Below are 13,125 nucleotides of genomic sequence, written 5' to 3'. Positions count from 1 at the left end.
GATGGGGTAAAAAAATTGAATTTAAAAACAAGCTTTAAAATTATTATTTTTTTTGGGGGGGGGGGGGGTTTGAGGGTAGGGACAAAATAAATTGATTTTTTCAAAAAAAAATAATTGTAATTTGAAGTTGGAAGAGAGTTTTGGAAAATGTTTTCCTTAAGTTTAGAAGGGAAGTCATTTTCCTTAAATTTGAGGAAAATGAATTGATTTGAAAAACATTTTCCAAAACATTTAGCCCAACCAAACATGAGAAAATTGAAAAACATTTTCCGAAAAATGTTTTCCTTCATACCAAACACACCCTAAGTCCCTGCCACATAACGTCTGATTGGAACTCAATTTTGATTTATGTGTTACATTGTTTTTCCTCCCTAAATATTTCAATGTCATTTTTTAAACATGCTCTGATTGGAACTCAATTTTGATTTCTGTGTTTAGTTTTGTTTGGAACTCATCTTTGATAAAAATGATCATTTATAGATAAATCTACTAGCAATTGTACAGTAAGGTTCTAATGATTTACTTCTTAGACTTTGTAGGAAGTACGTGTGAAAGAGATGTGCTATTGAAAATATATTACTCCTATGTATTATCGCATTAAGAGAGAGGCATAAACTTTTTTGCTCCCTCACGAACCCATTCTATCTTCATTTTGATCGATCGAGTTTTAGTTGTAGCTACTGGCTGAACAAGCTTAGAGAGATTATAAGTCCACCAGAGGTACCAGGGGTGTTGAATTCCAGACGAGGACCTTAGAAATCGTTCATAAGACTGACTATCAAGGCTCAGATTTGGGACACTGCTTAGGTAATTCGACATTGTTAAAAACGTAGAGATAGCTTTGATATGTTTTGTATTTGGCTGATAAAGTTATTTTATCCGTGTAAATACATATATGATTACTTTTATGCTAGAATTATCAGGAAATACAAGTTTGATTAGCATATTTTATATATGTTGCTCCTCAATTTTAATCTACTTTGTCAGTGTGTTAGATTATCTACGGATAATTCAATGCTCTGTAACAGTAATTTACCTTTTGATGTATCCCATATTTATGAAGATATTACTTTGTAGGATATCATATGTACAAGTATCAAACTAACTCAATAACTAATTATGACATACATTTGATGCAACACATTGTTAGTCAGTTGATAGATGGCCATGAAAAGTTTAATCTCTAATACGGATTTTCTCATGTAAATCACACTTTAGACCCGATAATGATAAGATCACAAGTACAACCTATCAGCAACATGTCTCCGACTTAGTCATATTAAATACAGATACTTGCCAAGTGGAGCATATAGCAACACAGACAATAGATATATTTCAAACTTGACACCACTACCCTTTCAGTGCGCACATGGTAAAACCTCCACTCCTATGCCTCGCAACCATACAAAAGAGGTAACCCGCACTAGGCAAGTTCGGTGCGACGAGCTCAATCTAGAAAGAAAATCCTGGCAAAGAGTTTCAAACTTGAGACCTCCAACACTTCTGGCTATTAAGGAATCTGATCCAGTATTGGAGCAGTTACCATCTCCTCATATTATATTAACATGTCTATAACTACAGAGTAACATATTGCGTATGGCTAAACTAGATTATAATATTTTTTGGTCTGGTTTCTTTTACTTGAATATGCTAGAAGAAAAAAATCAGTGAAAGAATGACACAAAATCTCCTACTGGACTTTACTAAAGTATTGAAGAGAATACTTCCTTCCTTGCTATATATTTGTGAAGTAAATATGTAGCATTCTAATATGATAAGTTCATTATTGTCTTTTTACTAGGTGACTGAAATAGTCGTGATCCTTGACGAAATTATCAACTACTTGCAGTTCCTTCACTTGCAAGTTGAGTGATACTACTTAGTTGACATTTGTTATAACATTTGTAAAATTGGACTCTCCAATCTTAGCGTTCTAGCTTTGAAGAAATTTTTGACCAGTCGAGGTCCATGGAAAACAACCTCGCTATCTCTGAGGAAGGATAAGGTCTTTGTATACTCAACTCTTTTCGGACCTCACTTTGTGAGACTATTTAGCTATATGTGTAGTTGTTATTAATATTATTTTCATTTTTTTTTCAAATTAAAATCCATCAAACTCTAATATTAGTCATAATTTGTAATTTGTGTTCGAAATGACGGGGGATATATACTTGTTACGTGGCTACATTTTGTGTGTACTTTTATGTAATAGTTACCTAATCTCAGTTCAAGATTGGACTTCAACATGAAATCTTCCCTCTCCAAATATATATAAAAAAATTGTAATGCTCATAAGTTATGTTTTTGATTTATTAAATATAATTGTTCATAATTTCTGTCAACTTCTTATTATTTAATTTATTGAATCAATCATACTAAAAGATAAAATTGTTGATTTTCAGTTTCCGAGTTATGAAGTTACTTCATACGAAAATTAAGTCTCGGGTCTAACTAAATCTATTGAAAAAAGCAGAAATCAAGTTTATCTGAAGAAATTAAAGGACAAATTTTATTTCTATACGATTATACAAACTTGAAACAACCATTAGTTGTGGCCAATGTACTTATATTTTTGTTCTTTATACTATTATATATATATCCTCTATGTTTTAGTATATATGATTTGGATGAACTTCATTTCTCAAGTATTTATTTAATCTAGCTAATGCTAGAAGATAATGTTCATATATCAATACTACTAACGTTCGTGCACTTCTAATTGATTCTTTTTCATGTATATGCAATATTTTCGTACATATCTCTCAAATTTGTACTTCTTCATTCTTAATTTATGTGTCACAAATTGAATTTCAAAAGTTAAATAATTTACTTATGACCATGAATGCTTAAATGAAATCTTAAAAACAATGGTTTGAATTTCAAATCATTTAATTTCTATTGAAATGTTCTTAAAACCTATTAAAATTTACTCTTCTTTTTATTTCTTACAACAGTCGATTATTGGAAATGTTGTTCAAAAGCCTTGATTACCTAGTTGAGTTATAATTTACAAGATGTGGGCAGTTTGGGGGGATTATATAACAAGAAATCATTCCTGGAGGACAAATGAACCCTCTATTCTTTTCCCCAGGGGTTGTGAAGCAAAACTCAAAGGATTCAGCACATCGTTAAAACTTGAAGAAGGAGCAGGCTTGAATTCATAAGGACCTCCTTTTACACCCCAAACCTGTAATATTTGGAAGGGAAACAAGCCTTGTCAGAGGCTGTTGGTTCATCAAATAAATGGATATATAATCGAGACAAGATTCACAAGACGGGTTATAACTTCCAAGGAAAAAACAAGTACGGAGCATATGGAACTAACTTGATTGCCATCATCATCAAAACCTCTATCCCAGGCATGTATCTCATTATTCTTCAACACAGCAAGTTCTGAGGTACAGTATGTCGCACCATTCTGCTACACAAGCAAAATAAACTTCCAAAACTTAATAGGAAAGGAGAAAACATCAAAGGCTATCATGATATGGATCTCACCACTAAAATTAATGAAAAACTTAGGGAAATACCCATGAATTAGGAAATCCATCTGCTGGTGTTGAACCTTCATATAAGCATCGTTTCCCACGCTCACAGCGCTTTAGATGAATGGTAGTCAAATGTTCAGCAATATCCTGCACATAACAATAGAACTAAATTGACTTTCCAGCAAATTCCTACATGTTTCCTCCAGGTTACCGTGTGTTCTATAACAGTTTTTATTTGCATAACAATCAAACTTCTTTTAAGTATTTACATTACAATCAAACTAGGAATATATTTAACAGTTTGTCATGGCAGACTTGATTATTTTAAGCAACAGAGACATGAAATAAGAGAGAACACATCTTACAAAGGTACAGACTGAGTCTATACTCAAATGTAAAACATAAAGAAACAATAGATTCAATCTTAATGTATTTGAATATTTACCCCAATAACTTCTTCGGGTTGTGGACGCTGATCCCTAGGGCGATCACAGAAGTTCTTGTACTCCTCTGCATCTCTGATAGCATATGTGCTTACCTAGATGTTTGTACAGGAAGATAAAGAAATCTTATTAGCAACGGATAATGGAATTAAAGGCTGCAATATTATTACCAGTGCTTGTTTTCCATCACCGGATCACCCCACACCCGCCCCCCCCCCCCCAAACTAAAGGGCAGGAGAGTTGTTACAAGAATTCTAGAATTCAGCTGCATGAACACTAGGCAACCATGTCGGGAAGGTGTATTATTCCCACTACAGTCAGTGCAGAAAGATTATTTTCCTATCAACCAGAAGACCATCATCATACCTTCATGCTACTACCTAGACTCCTGATAATCCTCCTCACCCACACCCACTGACAATAAATTAGAATGAATAATTATTCAAGCAAACAAGCCTGTAAGTGAAGTAGAATTGTACCCAATCACATTATACTACATGATGCAATAATAAAGGATGATGGTTCTACACTAAAGTATGTGTTTTAAATTTATGCTGCTCATGCCAAACATAAGTGTGAAGAGGCTTAGCAAGGGGAGTAGAATTCAGAGCAAAGTTTAGTCACAGAAATATGAATTTGGACCAACCTCAACATCACATTTCAACTCCTTTGCACAAGGCTTGACCATGAAAAATCTCTGCAAAAGAGTTCTGTTAGAATTCAAGTACTAAAGTTCCCTCAGCTATAAGAGCAACTAATCAAATTAAAAACTTCTGCCATCTTATGTGATTATGTATGTTTCAGCAATCAAAGCAAACAAGACAAAGAACTGGACTAGAGTTATCAGGTCTATAATGCCACGGATCGAAATGTCAAGAACAAGAAAAAAATTATTGGATTTCACTCACCTGTCTGAAGGGTTTGTGCGGTGTTCGCCAAAATGCCTACAAAACAAAATTAGATCCATCATAAAACTGATCATTGTTGGTTCAAACCTGGAGCATGAAAAAAAACAAATCGAGATATAGAGATACTTACCTGCTCAAAATATAAAACCTTAGAGCCATCTACCATGTCTGCAGCAGGACAGGAAAGCCATCTAGACATAAAAATATGAAAGGTGAATAAAAGAAAATTTTCAAATAACAGAACTTCCACCGTGTCTTTTCTACATCAAGAGATGACCATATGCTAGAGCCTAGAAGCAAAGCTCTTGGAGAGAAGCACACTCACATGCCTGAGGGGATCATTGGGAGATTGATATCCAAATTATGAAAGGTATGCATCCTAAAGTTTGTGACTTCCGCACCCAAGGGTGTGACCTAGTAGTGATCAATGAAGTGGGTTGACAATCATGACGTCTCAAGTTCAAATCCTAACAGAAGCAAACCCACTAGGTGATCTCTTCCAATCTATTGAAGCTTTGATGGATAGAGTCACTCGCTACATGTGTTGGTGGGAAGTACCCCATGAAATTAGTTGAGGCGCGCACAAGCTAGCCTAAACATAACATTTCTCAAAAAGAAAAGTTTGTAACTTTGCAGGCCAATCGAGCAACAACATACAAAAGTGCCAAAATATCAACATTTAATACTATATGTGTTTTTCTCCTTCTACACCTCCAATAATAAAATCCACTAAGCCTCAATACAGACCAGTTGGAGGTTAGTTGCTCTATCAGCTAAATTCGAGCCAATCTCCTATCATGAAATTGAAGTTAATAAGATTCAACATACATTACATTTCTTAGCTATTATACAGCTGGGGAACCGGTATGCAAAACTCACACAAGCAAATTTGGCAGCAACAATTTCTAACACAAATCCAAAATCAAAAGAGTAAACAGTGAAACTTCAAATGAAGAATGTAATACCTGAAATTAAAATAATTATCAGGATCCCTAACCGCTTGCTCCTTTGAAAACTACAATAGAACTCAAAAATATCATTTATTATCACTGGCACAGTTCTAGAGACGCAAAAGATAGCAGAGATGGAGAGCAGTAAGTCGCAAAAAAAGTACCTTTTCACCGTTAAGTGACTCTGCGACAATTCGAGCATGGTCCCAACGTGTGGTCGATTTAGTTAGCCGCCGGAGCAATAAGGCTCCTCCGACGAGCACCAGTGACTTGAGGACCGCTCCACGAGCTCGGCTCCACCCGTTTGAGTCAGGATCCGACTTAGAATTCGAACCCAAACCCGAGTCCGAGCCCGTACACATGCCGGCGCTTAACACTTAAAGTGGACTCTTCAACAGCAGATTATTTAACCGATAAATCATCTTAAGCTTCTGCTTCCCAGCTTTCTGCAAAATGTGAACTACTGAAAATGGAGTAATAATTTGTACAAACGTTGCCTCACGCCGTCCGATCAATTACCACCACTTGTTTTTCAGATGCAACGATACAAAACGACTTGGGATGGTAGAATCTTACACTGGGCTGAAGCCCATATCATTAGCCCAGCCTCAAAGGCCCACTTACTACATCAATACCCTCTCGGTCCCATATTAGATGGGAATCTTACTAAAAATATTGGAGAAACTGAATAAATGTCTTATAAATACAAACTAATTACAAACATATGCCTCTTTACATTGATGTCTCAATTGACAGTTTCATTTAAATGATACTAAATCATATAAATATATATCAGTGTTTTCAAAAATGTTTTTCGGCAAGTCTCGGGGCAGGGCATATCAAAAACGCTCTGGGGCGTAAATTAAAGACGTAGATCCATAAGGCATAAGCCTAAGCATAAAAACGTAAGTCCTGGGCGTAAAAACGTATGCCCGAGCGTTTTTAATTTATTTTTTTGAACATTTTTTGCTTTAAATCATATTTTTATTATTGATGTTATGATATTTCTCAAATAGTAATTATAATACTTTTTTTCTTCATTATTGATTATTAATACTTATCTCAAATAAAGATCATAAATCATTGAAAAGTTTACTTTTGCTTATTTTATTAGTAATAAAACTATAAAATTGAATATATATGAGACTACGCCCCGTAGATCCGTGGGTTATACCTCGTGTCTCGGGGCATACGTCTCGCCCTGTACGGTATAAAATGCCTCGCCTTTTAAAACACTGATATATATATTGTATTAATATCATTAAGATTTTTTGTTATGTCATACTCATTATATATATAGTTGTGATATTATTAAGGTTTCTTGTTTTACACCCTACTAATTAGTCAATGATATTAAGGTATATTGTTGTGGTATTTTTTTGTTTTCTTCGATAGGAAAGCGAAACAAAGTTATTCCAGAGCTCTAAAACGAAATGGTGACTTTTATAAGGGACTGCACCAGTTGGACTATTTCTAAAGACCCAAAATTATACAATTGAACACCCTTTCCTCTTTTAAACTTGATTCCAAACATTTGGGAAGAAGATGATGTTTGGCTCAAAAAGATATTTTTTGCAATATTTTTAGTTTTGCAAAAACTGATTTGTTTTAAAACCAAACATAAGCTATTAGTTTAGTGGTAAGAGAAAGGAAAAATGTTTAGTAAAGTCCAAGAATTAGTAAATCCTACCCCAGAAACAAACGAAATACAACTATCCCTTTTCCATTTTCCAGCTCCTCTATTTGTCTTTTCTAATACTTGATGCAAGTGATAGTTTACCTAAATTTAACGGAGGAAGGGAAATTTGGCCTAAACTAAAGAGGGGGTATGAACTATAATTTATTTTGGGTGAATGAGTTTTTTGCTGAATTAGTTTGGGTTGGACTATGAAATTGTAATTAATTTGTAGTTTGTGGCCAATTTATGTAGTTTCCCCAAAAATATTTATCTCATATTACTTGATCTCTTACTAAATCAAGATAGTATTACTTTTTTTTTTTCATTTTACCGCTTAATTAATATGGCTGTTGGAAGTTTAAACAAAATTAGAAGATTTAATTTTATTTTCAAGAGGCTAATTAATATGAACAAAGGGTAAAATAGTAAAGTTAATCAATTAATTAATAATTTCTTAATTACCGTGTATAATAGAAAGTGCCCATCTAATATAGGTCGATGGAAGCAACTTTCGGAATTGGTGATTTTGAATTTTTGATCACCTCATGGCTTATTCTATTGACAATTTTTTAAGGTTAAAACTTGTTACTAGTATTATAAGTCTACTTTCATCCTTTTCCTGAGGTAGATACTTTTTTTCGTGCTTCTTAATTTAATGTTGACTAGTATATAAGGAAAAGGAAGCTCACATAATGTGAACTCTTTGATATTTTATGCATGAAACAATTGAGGTAAAAAAAAATTTAAGGTCATTTAACTTTAAAATGATTGTTGTAAACCCCTCTATAAAGTCTCCATTATTAGACGTTTGGACATAACAAATGTGATATTTTGTTTAAAAAAAAAAGTTTGACATTTTGTGAATAGAAAGATTATCACTTGATTGACCAGTTTTTATGGACAAAGGGAATAATAAGGCAGATCAATAAATTTTAAGTCTCGTAATTAAAAAATAATTGTCATAAAGTTTCAAATTTCACATTATTATGAAGTATACATTGTATTAACTGGTTAAAATAGGTTGCTCTTGAAATTCTAGGAACCTCTAAGCTCAGGGAGTACATACCTTAATATATATGAATAGCTAATAAGCAAAATAAAATATTTAGACCTTATGGAAGTAAAAACAAGTTTCTTAAATGATTTTTCAAGTTCATTATCTTCTCTCTAGCCTAGACCATTTACCACCAAACTTTCACTCCCGGTATTTTTCTAGATTACAAACAAATAATTTTGAAATAATCTTTTGTGCACTGGATATCAAACACATACGGTCACCAGTCACTGAAGTGTCGTCAATGCCATATGAAAGTGCAAATTAAAAGGGATGCGTATGTATTTGTAGCATTACAAACTCAAAACACGGGCTTATCCAAGTAGCAGTAGGTATATTGTTGTCATACATCTTCGTTCATTTGTCACTTTTAAATCTTCTCTCAGCGAGAAGTGAGTGATCTTGAACTTGTCGATCTTGCAAAGTTTTCTTTCCCTTTTCAATCTCCTTGAAGCAGTAAGCGGGGGCTTGCCACTTAGAATCCTCCAGCACTTTCCCCACCTCAAAAGTCATAATATGTTCGATCAATCCTGCATTATTTCACATATATCCAGCATTAAATTACTTCATCACACATGAAAAAAATTAACATATGCAGAGAGGCCGAAAAAGGAAATGACTTTTAAACTTAACACAGAAGTTAGCTCATGAAATGAGTATTACCGAAAAACTCTATAAACAGATACATCATACGTTTTAAATCATTAAACAATGTGTTCTAACAACCTGCAAACCCCAGAACCAAATTCGGAACACGAGTACGGAAAAATACTGATTTTTTTTGTTGTTGATGAATACGGAATTTTGTGAGTGAAAAATTATCTGTGGGCAAGCGGACACTTAGACTTTTATATATGTAATTAAATGAATCATGAGTCTAACTCAATCCGAAATTAGCGGCAATTGCTCAAAATCATATAATAAAAGCATATTTAAATGGGCATACCATCATTAAAATGCCAATAAACAGGTATCTGGGTAGCAACATCTTCATAGTAGTGTATGAAATCAATCTTATCCCAAACATTACAGAGGAATCCATCTTTATACCTCTGGCCCATATAATTTGCACCTTCAAGCCAATTAGGTCTCAAAATTCCCACAGGGAAATGCCTGATTGTGCACTCCTCGGTAGAGTCCAAAGTGAAGTAAAATGAAGTGCCGTTCTGCCATTCAACACCGTACAATTTTTTCCCCAATTGGTATTGGTTTATATGCAAGTACCTTTTGTTAGGCCAATCGTACCAGAGATCCACTTTCCGGAGACCTCCTGTGTAGTTCATGATGGTAGTTGCATGGAACTGGTGCGGCCATGGTGATGGAATTGGGTCTGTTGAATCTGATTCCAATGCAATTGAAGGAATCCACAAAGGGGATAAGGTGAAAAGGAAGATGAAGTTGATAGGAAAATGCATTTTCTTCTTGATTCTCTTTATTCCTTTAACTTAATTTTTGGAGACAAAATATAAAAGGTGAAGTGAAATCGAAACTCAAAAGGGAATGTGTGGATCATACAGCACAGAAAACAAAGTAGATAAGGTCCATGTCACTCTAGGTTGCTTCATTTCTCAAGTAAAATAAAAAAATATTATTAGCAAAGGAATAAAATATTTTACCAAGACTTGAAAATAAATATGGTTACCCATACGGGCCGCTTTTTCAGTCGAAGAATAGTGATTGCGAGTTCTCCTTTGGATAAAAATAAATATATTGGTCAATGAACACAAACGTAGAAGGCAGAATGTTATTTCTTTAGGAGTACGTATGCGGATGGATTTAGTGATCTTTTAAAACAGCTAATGCTTATAATTATAGAACAAGACATATTTTTAAGTAGTTAACTATCCAATATGCTGTAGTATGCATTGCTAATCTGTACTAAAAGTTACAAATAGTACACCAAAACACAGGCAAATGATCTAATCCAGGATGTGTCGATGTGATTATTAGAAAACCAGACCACCCTTTCAGCTCTTCCCAAAGTTAACACATCCTCCAGAGTTTGACGACTAGGTAATCAACTTAACAGCTTGTACCGATACAGATTGTTTCCCATCAGCAATATCAATTTTCAGTAGGCTCTTGGTAGCATCTTGTAACACAAGTACTCTAGCTTTTATCTGTACTCATGTCACATTTTCGTTCAAAAGCAAAAGAAACTGGGCTGATTCTTGAATTTGTTTTCAATGCCCACTTTAGAAGTTTATTTCACGCCTCTCAGCAAAAAACTTACCACTCACAAACTGGTCTGAGATAAGAGCAAGCCAGACTGCAGTATCAGCAGCAACTTCGGGAGATGTATGCCCAGCCCAATCGGTCATGGCAGTCTTCACCCAACCTGGGCAATAGCAATTCATATATATCTTATGGCCCTCTGGCTGGTCAGAAAGTATCCTCGCCATTAGCCTGGTGTAAGCATTAGCAGCAAGCTTTGACAATGAGTAGTCTGTGAATACTTGTGGCCATCCCCCAGATTCCCATGTTCCATTTTTTACTTGTTCCAAAAATGAGTTCACAGTACTATCAATCAGTTCCTCTGATAGGGAATCGTTATCCTCCAGTTGTTGTCTCAAGCTGACATTTGCAATTCTCTGGTGGGCATCAAACAAAAGTAGATCATTTTGAGATGCGAAGATAAAAGCTATTTGCATATTAGAGAACTCAAGAAGTTATTGCTTTTGACGAATAACAAATATCTCCTACGAAGCATTATAAGGGTGCAGTATTGAAAAAAAATGACTACGAAGTAAAAGAACAAAAGGAATACTCTTCCAACAAGATGAACAAGGGCAATAAGAGTGAGAAGAAGAATATAAATGAAAAGGAACACTAAGGCACTTACATTCCGTCTGCCGTTAAGTCTTCCCAGTCGTGAGGTCACATTAACAATACGAGCGCCAAAAGGAGAAGGCCTCATTAATGGAATCATAGTTTTAATCATACTTTTGGTGCCGAAGTAGTTGGTCCGGATAACAGTTTCTGCATATTCCACTGAATTATCTGTGCCGAAATTGAAATTGACTCCTGCATTATTGATCTAAATACTTCCATATCATTAGCCGAAAGGGTCAGATTTGCCAAAACAGTTAACAGACAAAATTGATAACCACATGAAAGTAAAATAACACCAAATATAGCATAATGCCCCTCCTTGCTCCCCCACCCCAAGCAAAATAAAAGGAAAATGAAAAAATAATAACTAAGAACATGGTCAAACTGTGAAGTACAAGAAAAATTAGCACCTGGTAGTATGCTATTGTAACCAGTACGGTTCTATACAGTAGTGAAGCAAGGATTTTCACTAACGGGAGTCAACATATAGAGAAGTAACCACATGAGGAATTGAAGAGATTCAACATATAGTATATAAGCATTAAAAAATTCATATCTAAGCAATGTCATTTTCCAGTAAAGGCGAGTCAATTGACACCGCATTGGACAAGGTAGCTCTGCAAGTGGATGTATATGCGACTGGATCAATGCTAGATTACAACAACAACAACTACGTCTCAGTCCCAAATAAGTTGGGGTCGGCTATATGAATCCCCATTTCTTCATTTAAGCTCATATCGTATCATCATCATAAAGATATGATAGAGTAGACAAACCAATGCTAGATTATAAAGAGAAAATAGAGTAGATGGATTACCAGTATATCTAAACCACCATAGTTTTCCTTTATCCAGTCAGAAAATGTTTCAATTGATGCAGGGTCCACAATATCCAATTGATGAAATACCACATTCAAACCTTTTTCTTGCATGATTTTTGTTGCTTCTTCACCAACACGAGTCTCTCGTGATGTAAGAACTACTGTTAAGCCATGTGATGCCAGTTGGTGAGCAATTTCAAAACCAATTCCTCTGTTTGAACCAGTCACGACAGCCATAGTTTCATTTGACCACCATCTGAAAATCATCTTCCGTCTATAAGTGTAATGCTCAGAATCAACATCCTAAAGTAAACCAATTTTAACTGGATGAACCATATTCCATCTTGATAATTATGCCATGGAAATAGTGATTATCCAGACCATCTGATAGCTAATAGGAACAATTAGCCAAAAGATTATGAAAACACTTTGGAGCGTCATCTTAATTAATTACCGAGACTGATTGGCAAGTAATCAAAGAACTAATAATTTTCCAATGATACAGTCACTTTAGGTCATGATTCATAGGAACTCTTATAATATGTTGCATAGATCATAGATGAAGTACAGAGGCAGCTTTGGGAGAATGGAAGTAAACCAATTGTACACCAAATCATTATTCTCATATTTCTTCTCTAAATCTGCTATTAAGCTGATTATACAATCAACGATGTCATTGTTTCCCATCTAACAATACTAGAGCAAACATGCAGAAATAATGCACCAAGCATAACCGTTTTAGGTTTCTATTCTTTGAATGGGGTTCTAAAAACACCTCACATCTTTGCATTTCTAATTTCATTGTAGCAAAAACATACTTCTAACCAGTGGCGAATTTACAGCCAAAAAATAGGGCACCCGCACCCGTGGTCTCTTCGTAAAATTAGATATTTTATATGTATATTTTTAAAGATTTTTTGTATAATATTATATTCTTGCACCCGTACTACAA

The 13,125-nt window shown here is 34.6% G+C and overlaps 3 protein-coding genes across 4 annotated transcripts; all 3 read right to left on the bottom strand.

Moving 5' to 3' along the window:
* Positions 1-2,892: 2,892 nt before the first annotated feature.
* On the bottom strand, positions 2,893-6,340 carry LOC102588453 (chromophore lyase CRL, chloroplastic). Of its 2 annotated transcripts, none has more exons than XM_006366224.2 (9): positions 5,954-6,340; positions 5,805-5,854; positions 4,970-5,030; positions 4,840-4,875; positions 4,578-4,628; positions 3,934-4,026; positions 3,531-3,635; positions 3,326-3,421; positions 2,893-3,187 (listed from the first exon to the last, which is right to left on the bottom strand). In XM_006366224.2, the coding sequence occupies exons 1-9, from the start codon at positions 6,149-6,151 to the stop codon at positions 3,050-3,052; spliced, it is 828 nt and encodes a 275-aa protein (XP_006366286.1). In that variant the 5' UTR covers positions 6,152-6,340; the 3' UTR covers positions 2,893-3,049. The 2 variants fall into 2 exon arrangements, with proteins under 2 accessions (XP_006366286.1, XP_006366287.1); XM_006366225.2 differs by having other exon boundaries at positions 3,326-3,418; positions 5,954-6,339.
* Positions 6,341-8,680: 2,340 nt separating this feature from the next.
* Positions 8,681-10,103, bottom strand: LOC102588132 (uncharacterized protein At4g14100-like). Its single transcript, XM_006366223.2, has 2 exons — positions 9,468-10,103; positions 8,681-9,051 (listed from the first exon to the last, which is right to left on the bottom strand). Exons 1-2 carry the CDS (start codon positions 9,934-9,936, stop codon positions 8,879-8,881), a joined length of 642 nt encoding a protein of 213 aa, XP_006366285.1. The 5' UTR covers positions 9,937-10,103; the 3' UTR covers positions 8,681-8,878.
* Positions 10,104-10,251: 148 nt separating this feature from the next.
* On the bottom strand, positions 10,252-12,473 carry LOC102587809 (carbonyl reductase [NADPH] 1-like). Its single transcript, XM_006366222.2, has 3 exons — positions 12,171-12,473; positions 11,364-11,558; positions 10,252-11,112 (listed from the first exon to the last, which is right to left on the bottom strand). The coding sequence occupies exons 1-3, from the start codon at positions 12,438-12,440 to the stop codon at positions 10,717-10,719; spliced, it is 861 nt and encodes a 286-aa protein (XP_006366284.1). The 5' UTR covers positions 12,441-12,473; the 3' UTR covers positions 10,252-10,716.
* Positions 12,474-13,125: the final 652 nt, after the last annotated feature.

This window comes from Solanum tuberosum, unplaced genomic scaffold (genome assembly GCF_000226075.1).
Source record: "Solanum tuberosum cultivar DM 1-3 516 R44 unplaced genomic scaffold, SolTub_3.0 scf00578, whole genome shotgun sequence".
Taxonomy (NCBI): domain Eukaryota; kingdom Viridiplantae; phylum Streptophyta; class Magnoliopsida; order Solanales; family Solanaceae; genus Solanum; species Solanum tuberosum.
This window is presented reverse-complemented; position numbering and strand designations above follow the sequence as displayed.

Excerpts from the sequence above, each read along its gene's own strand:
- LOC102588132 (XM_006366223.2), bottom strand. The coding sequence starts at position 9,936 with ATGCATTTTCCTATCAACTTCATCTTCCTTTTCACCTTATCCCCTTTG. Across the intron at positions 9,052-9,467 it reads TTATTGGCATTTTAATGATG|GATTGATCGAACATATTATG; the intron begins GTATGCCCATTT and ends GAAATAATGCAG.
- LOC102587809 (XM_006366222.2), bottom strand. The coding sequence starts at position 12,440 with ATGATTTTCAGATGGTGGTCAAATGAAACTATGGCTGTCGTGACTGGT. Across the intron at positions 11,559-12,170 it reads ATGGTGGTTTAGATATACTG|ATCAATAATGCAGGAGTCAA; the intron begins GTAATCCATCTA and ends GGAAGTATTTAG. Across the intron at positions 11,113-11,363 it reads GACTTAACGGCAGACGGAAT|AGAATTGCAAATGTCAGCTT; the intron begins GTAAGTGCCTTA and ends GATGCCCACCAG.
- LOC102588453 (XM_006366224.2), bottom strand. The coding sequence starts at position 6,151 with ATGTGTACGGGCTCGGACTCGGGTTTGGGTTCGAATTCTAAGTCGGAT. Across the intron at positions 4,629-4,839 it reads CGCACAAACCCTTCAGACAG|AGATTTTTCATGGTCAAGCC; the intron begins GTGAGTGAAATC and ends ACTCTTTTGCAG. Across the intron at positions 3,188-3,325 it reads TTGATGATGATGGCAATCAA|GTTTGGGGTGTAAAAGGAGG; the intron begins GTTAGTTCCATA and ends CAAATATTACAG.